Source organism: Macrosteles quadrilineatus, unplaced genomic scaffold, assembly GCF_028750875.1.
Source record: "Macrosteles quadrilineatus isolate MER2022 unplaced genomic scaffold, UCM_ALF_1.0 Scaffold_6__1_contigs__length_79288215, whole genome shotgun sequence".
Taxonomy (NCBI): domain Eukaryota; kingdom Metazoa; phylum Arthropoda; class Insecta; order Hemiptera; family Cicadellidae; genus Macrosteles; species Macrosteles quadrilineatus.
The window spans coordinates 75,019,816-75,042,992 of NW_026542599.1; the positions used below are offsets into that span (position 1 = coordinate 75,019,816).

Below are 23,177 nucleotides of genomic sequence, written 5' to 3' on the forward strand. Positions count from 1 at the left end.
AGTAGAGTCAGTAAGTAGGACAGTATGCATAGACATAGAGTTAGTAAGTAGAGACAATAAGCATAGAGACGGTAAGTAGAGACGGTATGCATAGAGACAGTAAGCAGAGACAGTTTGCATAGAGACAGTAAGCAGAGACAGTTTGCGTAGAGACGGTAAGTAGAGACAGTAGGATCAGAGATGAGACATAGAGACAGTAAGTAGAGACAGTAGGATCAGATGAGACATAGAGACAGTAAGTAGAGACAGTAGGATCAGAGATGAGACATAGAGACAGTAAGTAGAGACAGTAGGTTCAGATGAGACTAGAGACAGTAAGTAGAGACAGTAGGTTAGATGAGACTAGAGACAGTAAGTAGAGACAGTAGGATCAGAGATGAGACACAGAGACAGTAAGTAGAGACAGTAGGATCAGAGATGAGACACAGAGACAGTAAGTAGAGACAGTAGGTTCAGATGAGACTAGAGACAGTAAGTAGAGACAGTAGGATCAGAGATGAGACACAGAGACAGTAAGTAGAGACAGTAGGATCAGAGATGAGACACAGAGACAGTAAGTAGAGACAGTAGGTTCAGATGAGACTAGAGACAGTAAGTAGAGACAGTAGGATCAGAGATGAGACACAGAGACAGTAAGTAGAGACAGTAGGTTCAGATGAGACTAGAGACAGTAAGTAGAGACAGTAGGATCAGAGATGAGACACAGAGACAGTAAGTAGAGACAGTAGGATCAGAGATGAGACACAGAGGCAGTAAGTAGAGACAGTAGGTTCAGATGAGACTAGAGACAGTAAGTAGAGACAGTAGGATCAGAGATGAGACACAGAGACAGTAAGCGTCGTTCGACGGTGCGACGGTGCGATGAGCCGGTTTCTGGTTGTACCAGTTAATTATGTATGAGTCAGCATTGTTATCGATTGTCGTGGCGGTGGACTGTAGGGTGGCGCGCCGCGCGGCCGTCGCTAGACCGACCCTTCCCGCCCTACTTTTGAACTCGCCATAGATTAAACAAACCCTTCTCCAGATATTTCTCATTGATACAGCACAGCTGTGCCGACTGTTCGGTGTTTTGTGTGTAAAACTAGAGAAAAGACAACTTACAATGTCTTGCTCTCTTTTAGAGGTGGATGCTATGCAGCAATGGACTTAAGTTGAAATGTGAGACATTGCCACTCAGTCGATTGTGTTTTCTGTTTACAGTGTAATAAGTTTATTGCACTGTAAACAGTTGGGCGCAAGGGGAATCGTGAAACGCACTTTAAAAATTAAGATTAGATATTGTAAGTAATTAAATGCTTTCTCTGTGCAAATACTTAAGTTGCAATACAATCAACTTTATATATTTTCTTTGCAGTTTTGATTAATATCAGGATAATTTTGGACACTGAAAAATGAAACAGTCGCACATAAACGAACGCTGGTGAAACACCCCGCGTTAAAAAGTAAAATCCAAGTTTGTCTTCCAGTCATTGAAAAAGAAAAAACATCTATATAATTAATACGCTACATGAAACTTTGTCGGTTGAACTCCTCCGCCATTTCTTAACCGATTTTATCCATTGACGTCTCATTGGAAAGAGCGTGTCGCTTTGATTTGCAAACTGGCCTTACATTTTTGAAAACAACCCTTGGGCTCTGCCCCAGTGGCTTTGAAAGTTCCCATGTTATCCTTATGAAGAACATAATTGTTTACATTTTGATCAGCTGTATAATTTAATTGCTGTTATTTATTTTTCAATTCAATGAAACGCATTGAGTACATTTATTTACTACTAGCTGTGTGCCCGTTCTACGCACGGGGATCTCATCATAGCCAGTTAAAACCTTCTTATATACTAAAGCACAGCAGTTGGTTTGCATATTTTCAGATATGCTGACAAAACTATTCCTTCGCAAATACAGTATCTGACAGTTTCAAGCCAAAACTAATGCTTCGCAATTAAATGTCACCCGGATCTTTTTGGTCCATATGTTAAATGCAATGATTAAACTAAAAAAACTGTATCAGCATTCTTGACACATACTTTCTCCCATAAGTTTGTCAACAACCTTTATCATGTGTAAGTGGTGAGAGTAAATATACGGAAATGGGATTTGTACAATTTTGTTCAGAATTTAAAGGACTATAACATGGTTAAAGGTATTTAAGGTACTACCTCAAACTCATAATTTAACACTTTATTCGGGTTGACATTTTCATTTTCAAGGTGCTCTTGTAGACAATTAAATTATTTATTACAAACCATAACGATATAATAGGCAAAAATATCAACTCTGCAATATAGAAAATGCAATGAGCGAAATTAAAAGAAACACATTTGAGATTACGTTAAAATGCTACTTGCATAATAATTTGTCTCACCTACAGTAATTGATACCCGTTGTTCATTTTCTATTTACTAATTCCATAAGAATGACAAAGAGTTTTAAATTTACAGTTTCTTCGAAATTTATCCGTTATCGTTAGAGACGCACAAAAACGCTTTAATAATCAACTAATCAAGCTCTCCAAAAGGTTTTTTTAAAGTGTTTTTGTGAACGAATTTACAAAACCTATTTTTTATGGTAAAAATTTAGAAAAACTATCATTGAAACTAATCAAACTTTTCAAAATTATTTGCAACATATTTGTGGGGTAATTATTGAGCTTTTGCACAAACATACAAACACTACTTCGTTAGTAATTTTATCAATACATTATGTTCAATAATATTTCTAAATTCTTTACTTTTATCTACTGTATTGTATATTTTGTGACCATCTTTACTTAAGAGTTTAATTAAAATATAATTTAATACTTAGTATCACCAATAATCAAGTTACACAATTCAAAGCGATCAAGTAAGCATGCCGCAAGTTGGCAAAAACGTAAATAATGTAAATAATTTCGCTTGTCAGCTGATTGTTGTATCAGCTGGTGCAATTCCTCTCTCTACGTCCAGCTGTTAAACCTGTAGTGACGTGTATATCTTCATTGTTGTGTGAAAAGATGTGCCGTTTGATAGTTTACGCTGTTACTTCAATAGTTGTACTGTAATGGTGATATGTACTTAATATGTGACGTATTTCGGAAATACTGTTGGAAATAATAGTAAAATTAGTCACTTTAATTAGTAAACATTAAAGTAAACACAAAAAAAGGTTAGTTATGTACACGTTTATAATTATAAGAATTGTTTGTTAAATTCGTTTTAGATTGCTATCCCTTTTGATAAGGGTTTGATATTTATACATACATTTTTGGACCACTGTCGTCAAACAAATATATAATTATATTTGACAGGTTACAACACTTTTGGAAAAGCATTTCGATAGTTAACTAAGATTACTTATTTTGATTACAATAGTTAATTGAACTCTATGCTTATTAATACTTTTCGATTGGTAATGGCATTTTCTTCTCTGCCAGTGGTATTTATAATGTTCTGTTTTTAAAAGCAGTAAACTATGCGACTTCAATTACTGTCCAAACATTATTTCATGTTGTGTATGTTTGATCAATATTACTAACGTGAAATAAAACCTAATTCGTTTTTCATGTTTTAGTATCTACTCAATAGTATTTTTCCCATTGTTCTTGAAATTTTCGAAGTTTCTTAATTATATTATGGCCACATTTGATTTCCCATGCTATACAACTGATCGAGAACTTTGTTTTGAAGCAGAACTTAGTTATACCGGAAGTATAAAGGCGTTTCTGGTTGAAGATTCCAAAGTCGAAGTACTGTAGTAACAAGTATAGGCATACACACGTTACGCATACATAGGATTCTCGTAATTCATTATAAATACGTTAACATTTGTGAAATTTGATTCCAATTTAGTTAACGATTTACAAAAATATTTATGATTTACTCATTGTTTGATACTGGAGGAGCTACTGTAGTTCAGCAATAGTTGTTTAACCATCAATCTGTAGTCTTCTTTAAGGATATGATTTTAAAATCTCACCCTATGGTATAACACCAGAGTTGAGGCATACAGAAAGTGTATAACCTAACATTGTACATAAACACATTGTGTGGTTCTTTAGTGTTTTATGTTAGCAGAATCTCATTGCTACGTGGTCACATTTCTTTCATGGAATGCGTATTACCGTAAGGAAAATTTGTCATAATGAAGAATTTTAATTGGCGCATTCAATTTATTCATACACGGACATATTACTGAAATTGTTTGCGCCATGAAATTAGAAAAGTAAACTGACATTTTGATTTGGATCGGATTAAAAGCCGTTGCAGGAACGAATGCCTTGGTTGGGGTGTAGGCCTACGATTCGTTCAATGGTCGTTGTATCCTCCCCTACCCCTATGTACGCGCCACTGCACGAGCTTCAAGCTGGGGGTTGGAATGGGTACGCTTTTTACATGTTTGTTTTCCAGAGACTCATTAATTTTAATTTTTGTTGTATGTTAAATATATTGAATGTACTGAATGTAGACTATGACAAAATCGTCGGATTAATTTAATAATTTTCAAGTAGTATCATAGTTGTGGATGAAATATAGGGAGATTGTTTAGGAAGTTTTTGAACCTTAAAAAAATATTCTAGGATATTTGAATTAAAACCATTTATCTTGTCTCGGTTCTTGACGTGGATAATTTTATTCAGTAAAAACGGCAAAAATAAGGTACAGCAATTTATTCCGAATAATACAATATCTTAATATTAATATATATTTTTGCTGGAATCCATATTGGATACACGAAAAACTATATGGTTTTACTTTATGTTAGTTATTCTAAATTATCTGTTAAATGCAATTTACTGCTTCTGTACGCTATACATAGAGTGATTTGGAGTTACAATTGGAGTTACAATTCACTCTCGTTATTGAACTAATTTTTAAACTATTTAAATCAATTAACAACTGTATCCTACTATTGTTTGCCCTCTAATAATGCATTCAAAAAGTAAACAAGAAAATAATACAAGTTTTCCCCAAAATATGATTGTCGTCATCAAACGTAGGCCTATGTTCACTTGTACGAATTTAAGTCAATAATTTTTACATAGCCTAATTTTCACGCCAAAATTAAAACGATGCATTAAATTATTGTGGTTTCGTTTTAAAGGCTTTTAACTGAACTAAATATTTAATTTTCATAAATATAAGCTCTTTTCTCGAGATAAAAAAAAATAATTTCAAACATTGGGGTTTTCGAATGCACACGTGTAGATAATCAAGTATGAACGTATCTGAAAGCAAATGTTAACGCATACAAATTACTTGTTACCGACATACGCAGTCTCGCGCTTACAATCTGTGTCTGGCAAAGTTTAATTTGAAATGAACAGAAGCGAAGAATCGCGACATGTGTCGGGGGAAGTCGACGTGTGTTTAGCCTAGCGACCAAGGTTGTGTACAATTTCATGTAGATTCTTGATCGATGTTATACAGTGGAATTTGTGTTGTAGTATTTTGTTTGGATTTAGTCTGTTTTCCAGTGTATTTTATTTCTGTATTCATACGGGTAATTTTTTGCGTATTTCTGTAAGGGAACGGTCTCAACCCTATCACTTAACGTTAACCTTGTTTCATTAATTAATATTACAATCTGTTGGTATATTAATCATCGTTTTTAATTGTTTTGGTATAATTCATTGTTTTTATGAATGGAATCAGGGGTCCAGATTCCATCGCGGAGACGATACAATTAAAAAAAAAAACATTATAATCAGTTGCCTACTTAATTAAGTTATGTTTATTTCAAAGGGAAAGATTGTAAAAAGATCGTATAAAACTTAAACACCTTGCTGTTGAAAATATACATACTGTATTAAGTTTCTTTTTGAGCCTAGTTGCTATTTTATTCAAACCATTTGTACGAATTATCGCTTATCGCTGAAAGTAATGAGCCGTGACTTGTCCACCAAGCGTCCCACCAATGTCACGCCTCAGTGTTTTTTTTATAGTGCGAGTGCTGGCTTTGCGCCGGAACTCAATCGGTTTGGGTCTGGCAGCAGTCCTGCAGACCCCGGGGCTATTTTTCCGCTGCCGAGCACATTTTCGGCAGAAGGCGAGCGACTGTCAATTTAACCTGTCAAACTTTGTCGTTTTCTGAAGGCAATATATTTTACTTCAGACAATTGCTTTATTTTCTACGCCAGCGAATTTTGAACATGGTTTAAGTGTTTTGCCAGTCGTCAGATGAGGTCCCGGATGGGAGGTTTGGTTCTGCTGATGTCGTCCTCGGAGAGGGTCGCCTGGGGGAACTCTCCACCTTCCACCCCCTTGAGCTGCCAACTGCCCTGTTTCTCCGGGGACTTTTAAGCCACCATCCGCCTTCAACCACCACCGCCTACCACCACCAAGTGCCGCAAGTTTGTTTGAATTAGCCTATAAACATTTTTGAAGGACTTGATATTTAGAGGGGCCCCCAAATTATTCATGACTTGTTATTTATTTTTAAGCTAATCGTTATTTATTGATTTTGAAAGTTAATTATTTATTGTTAATCTATTTAAAGTTTAAAACTGATCAGTTACCATCCTTTTACAGTTACCACTTTTAATTATTTATTTGTTAGGCCTAATTTTGTTACTGGTACCAGTTCTTGTAAGTTCAGAAGGGTAGGCTAAATTCCTTTTCATTAAAATTTTTGATTAAGTTTTTTAAGAGATTTGAGAAATTCTTTGGATGGTTACATTGTTTGATTGTTGATTGTTATTTTGTTGAATTTTTGAGATTAATTATAGGCTTTGTTGACAACTGTTTGTTTTTTGATATTCACCCACGGCCTTTCATTTTGTTAGGGATGTGGGGCGGCCACTCGCACTGTCACTATGGGGGGGCATGCTTCCAAAAGTTGTTCGTCTGGGGGCGGTGCGAGGGGTCGGCTCAGATGGTAGCAGAGCGTGGTTTTTTGGTTGCGTCCTGGGTGCCTTGTCGTGAAACTTCGGTTTCACGACTTGGATACTTAGAGATCCGATCACTGTCCACGTTCTGATTTGTTTTGAAGGGCCGTGGATGGATTTGATTTTTGGGTGATTCTGGTCTGGCAGTCTTAGGAATTTTTTGAAGAAATGTTGTCGTGTTGGGGTAAGCACACTGTTGTAGTTTTTATTAGGAGCTCGCCCTTGGCCGAGTCACCGGGTGGAATCTGGTTAATGACTTGCATCCTTTGGGAGCAAGAGTGTCAAAAGCATGGCCAAACCCAAAATTGAAACTGTGTGTGTGTTTACCTCATCACACAAATGTTAGGTGTTGTTGTTTAGTGTATGTATGTATGTGTGTATGTCGTGAGTGTAAGTCCGTGTTTTTGTTTTGGTGGCTAAAGCGGTGTGTATGGGCAGGTTCTTCTGTTTGGGACCTCATCTGACTGTAGGCATTTCAGTCCAGAGCCTTTAGTTAGTTAAGTTTGTGAATTGTTCGTTGTAAAAAAAAAAAAAAAAAAAAAAAAATTTTTTGTGTTTTGTAGGTAGGTCGACTGACTGAGAACAAAATGGGTTTGTTTGCTCCACTGCCCAATCCCATTGCTGGGGTTTTGAGCGACATTCGCCCAGTTGATGGTTTAGAGGTGGAACCTTTGTTAGAGTTTTTGGGAAAGGTGTTGCACCTGAAGGAGTTCCCAGGCATGGAGGACTCAGTAGTGTTGGAACTGCTGGTTCCACTCTGCCTGAGACCTCTTGGTGACAAATTGTTAGACTGTTTGAAACGGGGAGTAAATTTTGACAATTTTCACAGTGAAGTGCTTGAGCTCTTTGTCCCCTTCAGGGTCATGGAGAGATTGAAAGTTGAGAGAGTGTTTCGACCTCAAAAGTTGGATGAAACTCTCAGTCAGTATGTGGGTGACATTTGTGGCGTGTGGCGTGTCCTACGGCTGGACATCCCTGAACCCCAACTGGTGGACATTGTCTTGCAGGGATTGAAGCCTGAGGAGCGGTCCAGACTGATTTTTGCTCCAAAGCCTTCTTCTTTTGCAGACCTGGATAGGTTGGTCATCCTTTCACGGAGCGTTCAAGACGCTGATTGTCAAAGGGAGCACGTTGCGGGGCATCTTCCCCGGACTGGTCCCCATCCCGCTGTAGCATCCGTGTGTCGAGGTCCTGAAACACCGCAGAGACAGAGGCGTCCTATTGTTTGCTTTGGCTGTGGTCTAACAGGTCACTTGAGACGAGAGTGTCGTCAGAGGGTTAATCTTGGGACTTTGTCCAAAAACCCAAGTAGCTCACAAGGGGAAAGTTTGCCTAACCCGCCCTGTGAGAAAGCTGTTTTGGAGAAAGTCAGCAGGAATTTGGTTTCTCTGAGTACTGCCCCTTCTGGGAGTGCTGGTTTTGGGGAGCCTCTGTCGCGGGGTATGAGGGAGCTTGCATGCATGGGAGTGAAAGCGGCGCGCTCAACTTGCCCACGACTCAACATCTTCTTAGGTAAAACGGTGCAGAAGGCCCTTGTGGATTCTGGGTCAGCCCGTTGTCTCATTTCCCTTTCCCTGTTTGAAAATCTAAAATCTTCTGGGCTAATCAAGCAAGTTGAGCGAAGTACCCACATCTGCTGGACTGCATCGAAATCCCCACTTCCAATCATCTATGAAGCCCGTTTGAAATTCAAGATTGAACATTTTTCTTGGGTTTGGAGTTTTTGGGTAGCCAAGGACCTTTGCATTCCTGTCATTTTGGGAGCGGATTTCATCAAGCATTGTGGCCTGATTTTGGATTTAGGCAGAGGCCAGTGCTTCTTTCGTTTCGCAAGACGGGTGCTCATTCCTTTTGCGGATGAAATTGTGGATGGTGCAGCTGTGGTCGAGCCTGAGACACCCAGCAAACCAAAAGTTGATCCATTAGGGCATCTGACTCCTGGTGAGGCTGAAGCAATCAGAACCTTGTGTTCTCGTTTTCCTGAGGTGCTGACGCCAAAGCTTGGAGTCACCAATCTTTTGGAGTACGAAATCCGTTTGACTGACACCCGTCCAGTTCGTTCTCATCCTTACAAACTTGCTCCACCCAAGATGGATACACTCCGTGGAATCATCAATGAGCTTCTTGAAAATGGGGTAATTGAGCCTTCTCGCTCAAGTTACGCTAGTCCAGCTTTTCTAGTTCCAAAGCCAAATGGCAAGTCTCGAATGGTTCTAGATTATCGCAAGTTGAATGCTCAGATTGAAATTGACTCTGTCCCTCTCCCTGATTTGCACTCTGCGTTCGATTGGTTCGGTAAGGCCAAGTATTTTTCCGTCTTTGATTTGAACCAGGCTTACCATCAGATTCCCTTGAAACCTGAATCTCGACCTCTCACTGCCTTCTGCGTTCCGTGGAACTTGTACCAGTTCACACGTGTACCCATGGGCCTAGCTGTGGGGGCCCAGACCCTCACCAGACTTCTGGACTCCATCTTCCATGACGTCAAGTTCAAATTTGTGTTCAACTATCTTGACGATCTTTTGGTGTACAGTGAGAGCTTTGAAGACCATCTGGTTCATCTTGAGGAAGTCATGAATAGGTTGCTTAGGGCTGGCCTTACCGTAAATCCCGAGAAAGTTAGTTTTGCTCAGGCTGAGATTTCTTTCCTAGGTCATCTAGTATCTTCACGAGGTGTCTGTATCGATCCGGCTAGAACCCAGGCTATCAGGGAGTTTCCTCCTCCCAGAGATGTCAAAGGCATTGCCCGTTTCATCGGCATGGTGGGTTTCTACCGGCGCTTCATCCCCAATGTGGCTGAGTTGGCGGCTCCGCTCAATGAGCTTCGGAAGAAGGGCGCCAAGTTTGTTTGGGGTGAAGCACAGCAGATGTCTTTTGATCTTCTGAAAGAAGCTATCATGCAACCCCCGGTTTTGGCGATGCCAGATTTCAGTCGAAAGTTTGTTTTGCAAACCGATGCTTCCTCCGTCGCAATTGCGGCTGTGTTGTCTCAAGAGGTAGATGGTGTTAGGCAGCCAATTGCGTATGCCTCACGCACTTTGAACCCATGTGAAAAGAAAAGCTCTTCTGTGTATGAGTTAGAGTGTTTGGCTGTCGTGTTTGGAGTGAATAAGTTCAGACGTTTTTTGGAACACAAAGAGTTTTTGCTGGAAACCGACAACCAAGCGCTCTCGTGGCTCCTTGCACATCCTCGCCAGCTTGGGAAAATTGGTCGTTGGGTGGTCCAAATATCTTCCCTCAAATTCCAAGTGCAACATGTTCGAGGCACACAGAATGTGATTGCTGACACTTTATCAAGGATGTATCACTCACCTGACGACCAACCTTCTGATCAGGAGGAGCACACTGGGTGTGCCGTGCTCCTGGAGTTTCCCCTTGCCTTTTCTGAGTTCATCCCACATCAGCTAAAAGATCCCGAGCTGGCTAAAATCATTGGTGAGCTTCAAAATGGGGGAGCCCACCCCCCATATTTTCTGTCCCAGGGTGCCCTTTGTTGTCGAGACCGACAGCGGGGTAAACCCAAGGTTGTGCTGCCTAGTCTTCTTGTACCCATGGTCTTTGCGTACTTTCACTCTTCCCCTGTGGGTGGGCACTTAGGGATTCACAAGACCATTGCGAAGGTTAGGGACATGTTCATCTGGAAGGGTATGGACAGGGACATTGCGGCACGAGTACGTTCTTGTCAAACATGCTCGCTAAGCAAGCCTGCTCAGAATACCAAGTATGGGTTGTTGTCATCTGAGGTGGCGGAGAGACCTTTGGAGAAGGTTTTCATAGACTATGTAGGGCCTCTCCCACGTAGCAAGTCAGGAAACAAATTCTTACTTGTTTGTGTGGATGCCTTCTCCAAGTTTTGTTGGCTTTTTCCTTTGAGGAACGCCACTGCACAGCTCACCGTGCAGGCACTTCGTACCCATTTGTTCCAACACTTTGGAATACCCGCCACCATTGTTTCCGACAACGGAACTCAGTTCGTGTCTCACCTTTTCAAAAGAATGTGCTTTGGGCACGGTATCCGCCATGTGACCACTTCTCCCTACTATCCACAGCCTTCCCATGCTGAGAGGTTCAACAGAAATCTTCGATCCGCTCTCATAGCTTTTCATGCTGACAAGCAGACCACCTGGGATCAGGAACTTCCTTGGATTCAATTTGCTTTCAATACTGCACACCATGAGAGTCACAAGGCGGTCCCTTTCGAGCTGTTATTGGGCTATCCACCCAATAATCCCTTGGCAAATGTGTGGAAAATTGGCGACCTTCTGCCACCCCCTGGTGCTGCCAATGTCAAGGCAACTTGGCAGGCGGCTAGGAGGAACTTGATCCGAGCTAGGGAATTGGTACGGAGGAAGCACAATCGAGGTCGGTTGGACAATCCTTTCCAGGTGGGGGATTTGGTTTTCTGTAAGGCTCATCCGGTCAGTTCGGCCGTGGACAAGAGAGCCGCTAAGTTGTCTCATCGGTGGTCAGGTCCCCACCGCATCTTGAAGTTCTTGACTCCTGTCTCCGTGCGGCTTGGAAATCCGCAGACTGGAGAAGTTTTCCGGAGGGCTCACATTTCTCATCTGAAGCCTTTCCGGGGAACAATTCCGTAGGTCATCTTTCTTTACTCTTGTGTCTGAGTGGGAAGTGCACTGGGCCAGAGAGCTTGATCACCTCTTCTGTCCCTTGTGCGCTGCTGAAGATTTTTCCCTAGTAAATTTTCCAGCACTGGCCAGTGCAAACCCTGGGGGTGAGTAGTCCCTCCAGTTGAAAGACTTTTGGCGTTCCCCACTTCAGACACTTGAGTTGATCTGAGGTGTTGAGTTCTTCTAGAATTGGGAGAGGTTGTTTTCTTTTTTTGGAGAGGAAGTCCTCCTTTGGGGGGGGAGGTTGAGCCGTGACTTGTCCACCAAGCGTCCCACCAATGTCACGCCTCAGTGTTTTTTTTATAGTGCGAGTGCTGGCTTTGCGCCGGAACTCAATCGGTTTGGGTCTGGCAGCAGTCCTGCAGACCCCGGGGCTATTTTTCCGCTGCCGAGCACATTTTCGGCAGAAGGCGAGCGACTGTCAATTTAACCTGTCAAACTTTGTCGTTTTCTGAAGGCAATATATTTTACTTCAGACAATTGCTTTATTTTCTACGCCAGCGAATTTTGAACATGGTTTAAGTGTTTTGCCAGTCGTCAGATGAGGTCCCGGATGGGAGGTTTGGTTCTGCTGATGTCGTCCTCGGAGAGGGTCGCCTGGGGGAACTCTCCACCTTCCACCCCCTTGAGCTGCCAACTGCCCTGTTTCTCCGGGGACTTTTAAGCCACCATCCGCCTTCAACCACCACCGCCTACCACCACCAAGTGCCGCAAGTTTGTTTGAATTAGCCTATAAACATTTTTGAAGGACTTGATATTTAGAGGGGCCCCCAAATTATTCATGACTTGTTATTTATTTTTAAGCTAATCGTTATTTATTGATTTTGAAAGTTAATTATTTATTGTTAATCTATTTAAAGTTTAAAACTGATCAGTTACCATCCTTTTACAGTTACCACTTTTAATTATTTAACAATAAATAATTAACTTTCAAAATCAATAAATAACGATTAGCTTAAAAATAAATAACAAGTCATGAATAATTTGGGGGCCCCTCTAAATATCAAGTCCTTCAAAAATGTTTATAGGCTAATTCAAACAAACTTGCGGCACTTGGTGGTGGTAGGCGGTGGTGGTTGAAGGCGGATGGTGGCTTAAAAGTCCCCGGAGAAACAGGGCAGTTGGCAGCTCAAGGGGGTGGAAGGTGGAGAGTTCCCCCAGGCGACCCTCTCCGAGGACGACATCAGCAGAACCAAACCTCCCATCCGGGACCTCATCTGACGACTGGCAAAACACTTAAACCATGTTCAAAATTCGCTGGCGTAGAAAATAAAGCAATTGTCTGAAGTAAAATATATTGCCTTCAGAAAACGACAAAGTTTGACAGGTTAAATTGACAGTCGCTCGCCTTCTGCCGAAAATGTGCTCGGCAGCGGAAAAATAGCCCCGGGGTCTGCAGGACTGCTGCCAGACCCAAACCGATTGAGTTCCGGCGCAAAGCCAGCACTCGCACTATAAAAAAAACACTGAGGCGTGACATTGGTGGGACGCTTGGTGGACAAGTCACGGCTCAGTAAACAAATAACAATATGTTCAAGGAGTATGTAGCCTGTTTGCTAAAAGTGAAAAACCTACCGGTTTACTTAGATGTACAGTAGACCTAGTAAAATATGTCAACGATTAACACTACTCGATATGTACATGTAAACTCATACTGTACTGTGCAGTATTTTACTCGGTAAAATCCTATAAAAGATGACACAACGGCTTTCGATCACAGTTCATCTCACTAAACATACCGAGCTTATCGAATTCGATGACAAATATCTACTGTCTGGTAAATTTCGTAAGTATTTGGTGTAAATATTTTGGAGTAGGTCGTGTGTTAATTATCAGTATACTACGGGTAGTACCAACGAGTATTATTTATAATCAAGAAATAAATGAAAAACATAAACAGCTTTCAAAGAAAAAGTCAATATTTTGTGACAATACCTTCCTAAACAATCATAAATAAAGCTTAGCCGAGTTATTAAAAGAAACACCTGGACTAGTTTTGAACCAAAATGTATACAAATTATTTCTAAATCACTATTTTTATTCAACTGCGAAAATATATAATTTGATTTCTTCATCTATGAAATGCCATCGTGTAAGCGCACAGGGACAAATCGCAGTGAAATGCCATCAGCGAATGAGAGTGGGACGTCAGCGGCGATGCAAATTTTGTGTTCAGCGAGGGGAAACATTTAATGACCAAGATTATGAAGGTTCCATCTTCTATGCAGCGTTTACATCTCAATGCTAGTTGGGGTATCCTGAGAAGATGAGGTGCAGTGGGAAAATAAAATAAACTACTTTCTAAACTCGTACTTTCGTCGTCAAATTGAGGTATTTGTTTTCGTTTTTATGAATCCACATGACGTGATGACGTGTCTTGACGTGATCAAAAACATTATTTAAATAAATATTAGTGTATTTAATAATTATTATATTAAATTTTTGTTCGGAGAGTTTAATCCAGTTGGTTTATTTTGTTGTTGCAATACATTGTATTAGGTTTTGGTGTATTAATATCTTATACCTTTCTGGTCAGCAATTTTGTGGGGTGGGGCGGGGAGTGCAGTTAACTAAAAACATTTAGCCAAAACCTTACTTTTTAACGTATTAAACCTGTAACAGTAAATTCAATTAGCGTAAAAAGTATATTTAAATTCAAATTAGACATTGGTTAAATTAATCGGTTACCTCCCGCTATCTCCACGTCCCGCCACCTCCGTGTACCGCTACCTCCGAATTTCAGAGTGACCCCTATAATCCTCGGTTACTTCCTGCGTTAAGACTTTCCGTCCAAACCTAACCTAACTTAACCAAACCTAACCTAGCCTAACTTAACCTAACCTAACCTAACCTAATCTAACCTAACCTGACCTAACCTAACCTAATCCACGGGTTAAATTTTCATTAAATCTTCCATCCACGGGGCTTCGCAGCCGTGGACGCAATGACAGCTAACAACGCAGGCAGTGACGGGGTCACTCAAGAATTCGGAGATGGCGGGACAGATTTGGGTTCGGAGATGGCGGAACGCGGAGATGGTGGGAGCACACGAAATTAATCAATTAAATTCGTCCGTTTCTTGAGCCTCCCATCGTAACTAATTGTAAATATAAATATTAAATCAAAATAAAATTTGCTAACATAAAAAATGTACACGTAGAAACATACGAAGACAAACTATCTTTAAGAAAATATTTTTTTCATGGGACATAAACTAATATTTTGGCAATGATGTCGAAAGTAAATCCTCAGTAAAATAGTAGACATATGTGGGATACAAACAGAAATATAATTGCAAATTTGTACCGCCAGAATATAAGAGTGGAAAATTCGGATCTCGTGACAGTCTTGTTTATCAAGAGGGAATAACTTAGGTTTAACGTCGTCGTGGGACACATGAAACTACTGCACTATAGCATACGCTTGTAAGAAGCTGTGCTGTTAAATTGAAGTTGGAGTCAAAATTGTTATTTGAATTTGCTAAGCTGTGGTAGGATTTATTATAATTATATTATGTTGCGTTTAACTTTACTATGTTGAAATGAATTCTGTATGGATGAATCTAATAAGAGTTTTACTTGCTGGGCTATGGTTTTCGAAGAGATGTCTGTCAGTGTGATTGTGTGTGTCTGTGTGTGTGTTTGTGTGTGTCTGTATGTGTGGATTGGTCCGATTTTGATGAAACTTGGTACGTAGCTACTAATCCATGGTATCTAAGTGTTTTTATTTTTTTTCGAGAAAACAAATATCTTTGAAAATGGCCTAAGCGAATTTGATAAAAATTTAGTATGTTATAATAAGTTCTGAACAAAATGGTACAACCCCCATAGCTGAACAAATTACGGCTTAAAACTTTTTTTATTTTCCCATAAAATAATGGATAATCGGATTTTTGAAAATGATCGTTTTAGTGAAAATTAGTACGTTATGTTTCTTATAATTAAAATAGTGCCACCTCCTACGAAAACTCCCACAAAATTCATTGCTGTAAAATTCACGCTTCAAAAGTGAATGCAACTATATGATTCTCCCTATAAAATATCATATAATCCAGCTTGTGATAATTGGAAAAAAGAATCGCTGATACCATTTATTTAATAAAGGTGTAATTGGTCCTAACTCCTCAAGACTTACAGACATACTGAAAATAGAAGTGTTACAACTATGTAAGTTTTACTACGTAAATGTAACTAGTTCGGCCGCTTAGAAAGCGACCTCCTATAGCATTGGTTTAGCATTAGCGCGCAGGTCGCTTTCTAAGCGGCCGAACTATAATTTGGCGCACCATAGCGTTGTTGATGAAGACATAACCTAAGCGTTCTTCCTCAAATAACGCACATAACCTCAGATCCACTATTTGCAATTTTCTTTTGGAGGGAACGCCCATTTTTGCGGGAACAGTTGTACTAGCCAGACGATTCTTCGACACTCCAAATAAAAAATATTCAGTCTCCGCTCTGGCCATAAATTATTAAAAGAGGGTGGTTGATTAGATTGGTCTGCACGATTGTTCGGAAGTAGTCGTGCAATATTTGTAGGCTTTCTTCTCCTCCTACTGCTGTTGAGAATCACTTCTTGTAATGATTTAATGAACGCTCTTATGAATTTACCGCAATATACACTCCGTGTGTTGGGTTTAAAACAATGTAATTGCCGTAAGACAGTGTGTATATGATCCTTTTTCACTTTCCTCTATCCATAGTCAATATTTTCGAGATAGAGTTTTGTTTGGAAATATACGTTATGGGTCTTCTTGAACCCTCCAAAAATGGGGTTCGAAGTGATGTCTGTATGTGTAATACATGCTACACGACTTGTGGTTCGATTTTGAAGTAATTTGGTATACACTTATCTATGGTATCTCCAAGATAAAAAAATATCAAATGATTTTGATAAAAATTTATTATGTTTACCGTTTAACACTAAGCGAAATGGCACGACCCCAATGCTGTAAAAACCAATGCTGTTCGATAGTTTTGCAATTTATGTGGTTTTCCCTATTAAATACCAGTGTAACTATTGTTAGTTACTCCTAACGCTTACCTATTATTAAAATTGTTGACAAGCGAGTGGGAAGAAGAAGAAGTATGTGTCCTGCTGATACAGTTCATCTGAGTTTAATCATAGACTAAACACTACGACACTACTAACACCCAAACTATGTTCTGTTTGTGATAGTGTTCATAGATATACTTTTAATAAATAATTTTATTCTGTGAAGAAACTACCTTTCCTATGTACTTCTTATGGAATAGATGCATATGTTTGGACATTTTACTCATACCTACTGAACACTTTAAACTATATTTTGACATGGAATTTAAATTAAATTAAGCTCTAAATTAAATTGAGTTACAAAAATGAAATGTTGATTAAGGCCGGAATAAAGCGATTCCCAAGGCTCGGAGGTGGGGGTCTCGAGAGGCCAGGCAGAGTCTAAGACGTTGACTTCAATCATCTTGTTGAATTTCGATTTTACATCCCCTTTGTCGTATAACGGCGGGATTGCCTCGAGGATCAACAATGCAAATAAGAAATCGGGACTTTAAACGGTTCCACTCGTTTGCCTCAATTGATAAAACAATCGGACGCAACTGAAATATTTGTTACAAAACTGGTTTTGTTTATGTACTCGCTAACTATTTTAGTTTAGTTAATGGTTTTAATGGCAATTAACTAAGTTTCAGTTAATTTTTGCATATTTTTGGTCGAGTTTTCGACTACTAGACGACCTCTGGTTTTAATTAATACACACTAGTACTCTCTGGTCCTGAACTTCATATTTCTTGGCTTCAGTTTTATACATTACCTGGGCAGTCCATTCTCTTGTCTAAGGGCACGGAAGGTTTTCCCCGTGCATCGCTCGGTCATCTTGTTATAGTTAAAACTGCTTCCACACGATACGACGTTTTTTGCACGCCTTTTAGCACACGTTGTACCTATTTTTGCAACGAGTTTTGAAACCCAAATGTGCTTATACATACATAAAGTATTAATGAGTGTTATGTTATGAATAACCAATTATATACATTTTAATGTGGTGATTAAAGTGTTAAGTAATTTTTCTTTCCAGAACCCCCAAGTGCTTGTGTAGTTTAAGACTAAAACAAAAACTAAGACCTCATAACCTTGCCGCTATACAATCATAACGAATCTTTTGTTTCAATTACAAAACATTTCAGAGGTAGGGACAAAAAAAGCTACTTGCACAAACCTTAACACCCAAGTTTGAGCTGGCGAGTCATTTATTCACGAATACGCTGCGTTGCTCCTCATGAAAAAATTAAACCTCAATTCTCACAGACGGGGTTATCGCTTTCGTCGTCTCGCAGCCCTACAGTGAAGGGATGGTTGTACTGGTGGGAGGGGGGGGGGGGGGGGTTAGCTAGGACATTGAGCATGTCAAACTCCAACTATCCATTTACCGGAGTATTTGATGGCCTCGCGACAGATCACGCGAGCTAATAGATTCTCCGTCCGAGAAACTCGACCTGCCAACTCTACGGGAAATTCGCGTGACTACGGCCACGTGTTGCGAAATATTCATAGGGTCAGACTGACAAAGGAAACTTCAACTTTTTAATGTTTGCTTTCCTTGATCTTTCGTTTTTTGTACCTCAATAGTAAATTGTCAAACGACCCTCCTACCACACTGTGATGTGTCGACATTCGTATCTTTCTAATGATACGTTAAGTTTTTAAGGGAGTTTATTCATCGCTATACTCCTACCGGCCTCGTATTAGTTTTCCCCCTCATACCACTTTGCTGACTGTGATATGTAGGAACTAACCCCAACAGTACCTCTTCACAGGTATTTAATCCCTGTCTGTTTCTCCCTCACTTCTGAGTTTTCCCTTGTTATTTGTTACTGATCCCTGAGATGTACTGCGTGTAGGGATTTATACCAACTGTGTCGCTACTTGTGTTTCTACCTCGCAGGACCCTCCTACGATACAGATATACTTCGTAGGGATTTCTCCCTAACATTTTCCCTCAACACAAGTATCCGATTCCCAAGTCACCCCCATGTCTCCTAAGGTATTCTTTCCCTCTTTCTCATTCCTTAGTAGTTCGTCATGTAGGAGGTTTTATTCCACAGTATACCACTGAACAGGTATTACTCCTTCGTTACAGATCTATTGGTGTTATATTTATTCTCCATAATACGTATCCATGTTTACCACCTTCCTATCCCCAACTGTAACCTCACTACAGTATGTGCGTTTTCCCCTTTTGTGTGGCTCTCCCAACAAAGCTTCTCATGTAAGAATTTCCCCACACTACAGGTAAATCCTCCCTTGCCATACACCCCTAAGTTAGGATTTATCTCATACTACTGGTCATTTCTTACTTGCCATACCCCCCGAAGTGGTGTGCCATGTAGAGATCTATTCCTCATTACGGGTAATTTCTCCCTTGCTATACACCCTAGGTTGTGTGCCATGAATGATTTATTCCACACTACAGGTAAATCCTCCCTTGCCATACACCCCTAAGCTGGGATTCATCCCATACTACTGGTAATTTCTCCCTTTGCTATACCCTCCTAGGTTGTGTATTATGAAGGGATTTATCCCACACTACAGGTAAATCCTCCCTTGGTATACACCTCCAAGTTGTGTATCATGTAGGGATTTATTCCACACTACAGGTAAATCGTCCCTTGCTATACCCCCCTAGGTTGTGTATCATCTAGGCATTTATCCCACACTACTGGTAATTTCTCCCTTGCTATACACCCCTAGGTTGTGTATCATGTAGGCATTTATCCCTACACTACAGGTGTGTTTATTCCCTTACTACAGGTATTTCTCCCTTGTTGCAGGGTGCTGGGGGCGGTGGTGGCGCAGGCGCACGACAGTCTGCTCGTCGTCGTCACGTCGTGTGGTTGAGTAGTCAGTGTCGCGCGGTTCGCGGCTATGGTGGCGGTTATGTGTGTGTCGCTGTGAGTGTCCTGTGCTTGTGGTAGGCCTACACCATGGACTGGAGACCAGTGGCTCTGCTGGTCACGCTGGCCGCCGCAGCGTTCTCCGCATGGCAGGACGTCGTCAGGCCAAAGATGTTCGTTCAAATAGGTGAGTACATAGACAACCTAGCAGTTCCTATACAAAAGTGCAAAACTGTCTTGGAATAATGGTTAAACATTTTTTTTTGTTGATGGGTTTTGTTTTTATTGTTTTAGATGTAGGTCGGGTTTACGTTGTAAATTGATCTTATTGTTTAGTGTGTGTTTGTTTTGTTTTATTCATTGATACTATGTATGCTATTTTATTCCATGATCGGAAATTAATAGATTTTGATCGTTTCATGAATGATAAAATCTCTCAAGTCCGCTTAAATAATGTTTCGACCCTAAAATCTACGTGTTACGGAAATCCTTGAATCTTTCGTCCAGTTTGGTGTGATTATGTTTGAATGCGAAATATTTTCTCATATTTTTCCAAAAGGGGTCCAATTCCCTATTTTGCTAACCACACTTGACCAATGTGAATAATTTAATCTAGGGTTTCCCTTTCCTTCGAATTTATAACTGATTACTATTGAAAAAAAGAAAACAGAAACAAATGGCATCAGGAAAATTGTTGTTGTGTCTATTATATTGCAAAAGTTTCCATATTCGATCACGTCCGTGTAAAAATTAAGTTAAGGTAGTTTTTTAGTGTGTAAAGAACTTGTTAAATTAAGTTCACATTTCGTTGGAATCTTCAGAAAACCTAGTTTAGCAATAGCTAAATACAAAGTTTAAATCCTAATGGAGGTTTTCTATGCCGTTTAAATAGTTGTTTCATAAAAGAATTGAACCGTTTGCGTTACACAGAACGTCCACATACATCGCCGTTGCATCAGGTACTTTTATTATAAAATACATGTTTTCAATAACACTTCTAAATTGACTCGAATTGTTTTGAAGTAGTGTGTGAATTAAGATTCCCGTAAAATTAAGGCGTGGATTAAGTTTTTCAAAACACCATTTGAGTTGTAACTGCGTTTTACTTTGTCCACCTATTAGGTGGATTATCGGCGAAACTGGCCGGTGTATGGTGTTTAACTCGACAAACCGCTAATGTTCTGTAACTTTTTCAATTACTATAAACGTCGTGCACCACAATTAAATAGGCCCTATCGCATTAGATTCACGATAAACGGCCTATGAAGCACAATTATTAATCGCGCATTTGGTTTGAAAATGATTAAGAATAAGCTTTGCAATACCCATTTTTGAAAATTTGATAATTAACAAGGATATATACAGTCTAAATACTCGAGGGCGGAAGATCATTACTTATCATCATACTTAGAGATCTTTAGTTCTTAAAGCCGCAAGACGAGCTTTTGGATATTAATATTACACTTAGTTCACAATATTTAGGTGGTTTTAGGGGAAGAAATGTATCACATTAGCAACATACAAATTCAAAAAAAGTGGTGGGTGAGCTTCTTCTCAAACCGCCTTATTTTTGTGATCGAAGTACGGTGTTCTGAACAATAGGCCAATTACGGGCTCAAAATGCAATCTTGACGGTTAGGTATATTTTAAAACTATAATCTTAACTATGATTTTATATCGCATTAGTTATAGAAAAATCTCTTAGGTTGTTTTTTGTCGTATAATATTCAAATCAAAACAAACATCTCGTCAAAAATGGATTGATATCATATTAACAGATGTTCTTATCAGAAATACAGTATAATACGTTTCTGCCAAATTATGGTTTGTAAATTGGAATTTATTTGTTGCTAAGCATATAGGTACCTTCAAACTTGTGTGTTACGATAAGTAAGATTTGCCTACCCAAGTTATGCAATAAATAGACACGATTTTTGTTCTACAGTTTTGTTTGTACGTTTGAAGTTGCCAAATACAGTAATTCTCTTTATCATTATTCTCAAAAATGTTCTTTCCCTCTTTTGGTGTACCGGTACCAAATTAAAAACATGTAGACCAACGAAGTAAGTGGTATCTAGATGCAGAAACAATTAATAGAGCTTATATTTACTTCAAATTATGAACATCTAAGTTTAAATAAAATATTGTTCCTAGCTAAATCACAATGAATTGGCTTACTAACGTTTTACAAAGTTAAAAGTGCAACCGTATGCAACATTTAATAATGGAAATTGGTCGATGTGAACAATTTGTAACGCTCACTTACTTGTTCTGCTAACTTTCATGTTAGATGTTACCATTTGTAACTGACATTACCACACAGTTGCCAGTGTATTTATTTTATGCAACATGCAACTAATTGGTTCGAATTATTTTCATATTAAACGCCACCATTAATAAAAGAATTTCGTTACTTACATGGTTCAAGTAAGTTAAAAAAAATTTGAAAATTCATATTCATTTGTTTATAAGTATATGTGTTTCATTGTATCGGTATTTATTAGTAGTATACAAATGATGAATGATATTTATTAGATTTATAATATTTGAGTGATAATTTTTATCGAATTTACGATATTTAAATCCCCCTCCCTCCCACCTAAAAGAATATTATGAGTATTTAGATTTGAAATATAATCATTGCTAAAGGACTAAAAAATTTGTAAACTAATAGAAAATTCATGATTGCATGGTTAGTTTATTTTAATATTTACGGGTTTCTTCATTTTACATAATATATTGACACTGGAAAATTAAATCAGCCCCTATTTATCAACAAACTATAGGCCTAAATGGTATTGCTTTGTATAATATGAATTTAGTCTACATTTTAGGGCTACAGACCCACAACATTAACCCTTTTTCACGGTTGTTTTGGGCTTGTTAGCAAACTCAAACATACCTTTAAATAAAAAAATATTTTCACGTTATTGTAATTTGTAGAAAAATAATACAGTAGTTGGTTCTAACTATTTTGTAATGACTATCTCTAAGGTAATACTTGTATTCATATTTAAACTTATGTTAATTTTAAAAGTAATATCAGTTTAGCTTGTGAAACAAATATTTTTTTGTGTTAAAGAGACATTTTTACTATATCAGTTCTAACAGATATGCACTGAATAAGATCACAGCCTGTGATGGGCTTACATTTTTTAACGCAAATAATTTAATCTCCTAAGAGAAGGATTAACACGGCCTTTTTGTTACGTTGCGAACAATATTCTATTATTATTTATAAATTATTTTGACATACGTTTTTCGGATTAATTATAAGTAAGTGTGAGATAACTTAAGGATTATAACGTAGGGTAATATTAAAACTTGGTGTGTTTTGTGTGGTGTTTTTGTACCTTTGGGGGTTCGGCAATTATGAATATTTTTATACACAATTATTTTACCAATGAAAAACAGTTAATTAATTACTATACCTAATCAGTAATCAAGCTATGTAAGGACCGTAATGTTTATTTGACTTTCAGTTGTCAGATTACTTGGGGTCCGATACATTACTGTAATTAAACTTCTTGTCCAAGTCTTGACAGGTTAGGCTAGTAATAATTAATTATGTAGCCTACCTTCTACAGTGTAAACGTCTTGTAGACCGTACACACTTTTAAAGGTTGCTACGTCATGTTGATCAGAATCAATTCATAAAATATTTATTTGGCTTATATATATATTTTAGTTGCAAAAAAGAATCGACCAAATAGAAGTTGTTAAAGATGTTTACAGTCAGTAAAAGCGAGTGAAGAATCGAGTCAGAAAATGAGTTTCAAAATTATTGGAGACCATATGAAC

General features: G+C 38.8%; 1 protein-coding gene across 1 annotated transcript in view; it reads left to right on the forward strand.

The window, feature by feature from the left end:
* LOC128996395 (semaphorin-1A) overlaps nucleotides 1-23,177 on the forward strand; it is a 488,248-nt gene that overhangs the window by 7,868 nt on the left and 457,203 nt on the right. The window contains exon 2 of the mRNA XM_054421704.1: nucleotides 19,314-19,563. Coding sequence (XP_054277679.1) covers nucleotides 19,467-19,563 — 97 coding nt within the window. The 5' untranslated portion in view covers nucleotides 19,314-19,466. The remainder of the gene's footprint in view (nucleotides 1-19,313; nucleotides 19,564-23,177) is intronic.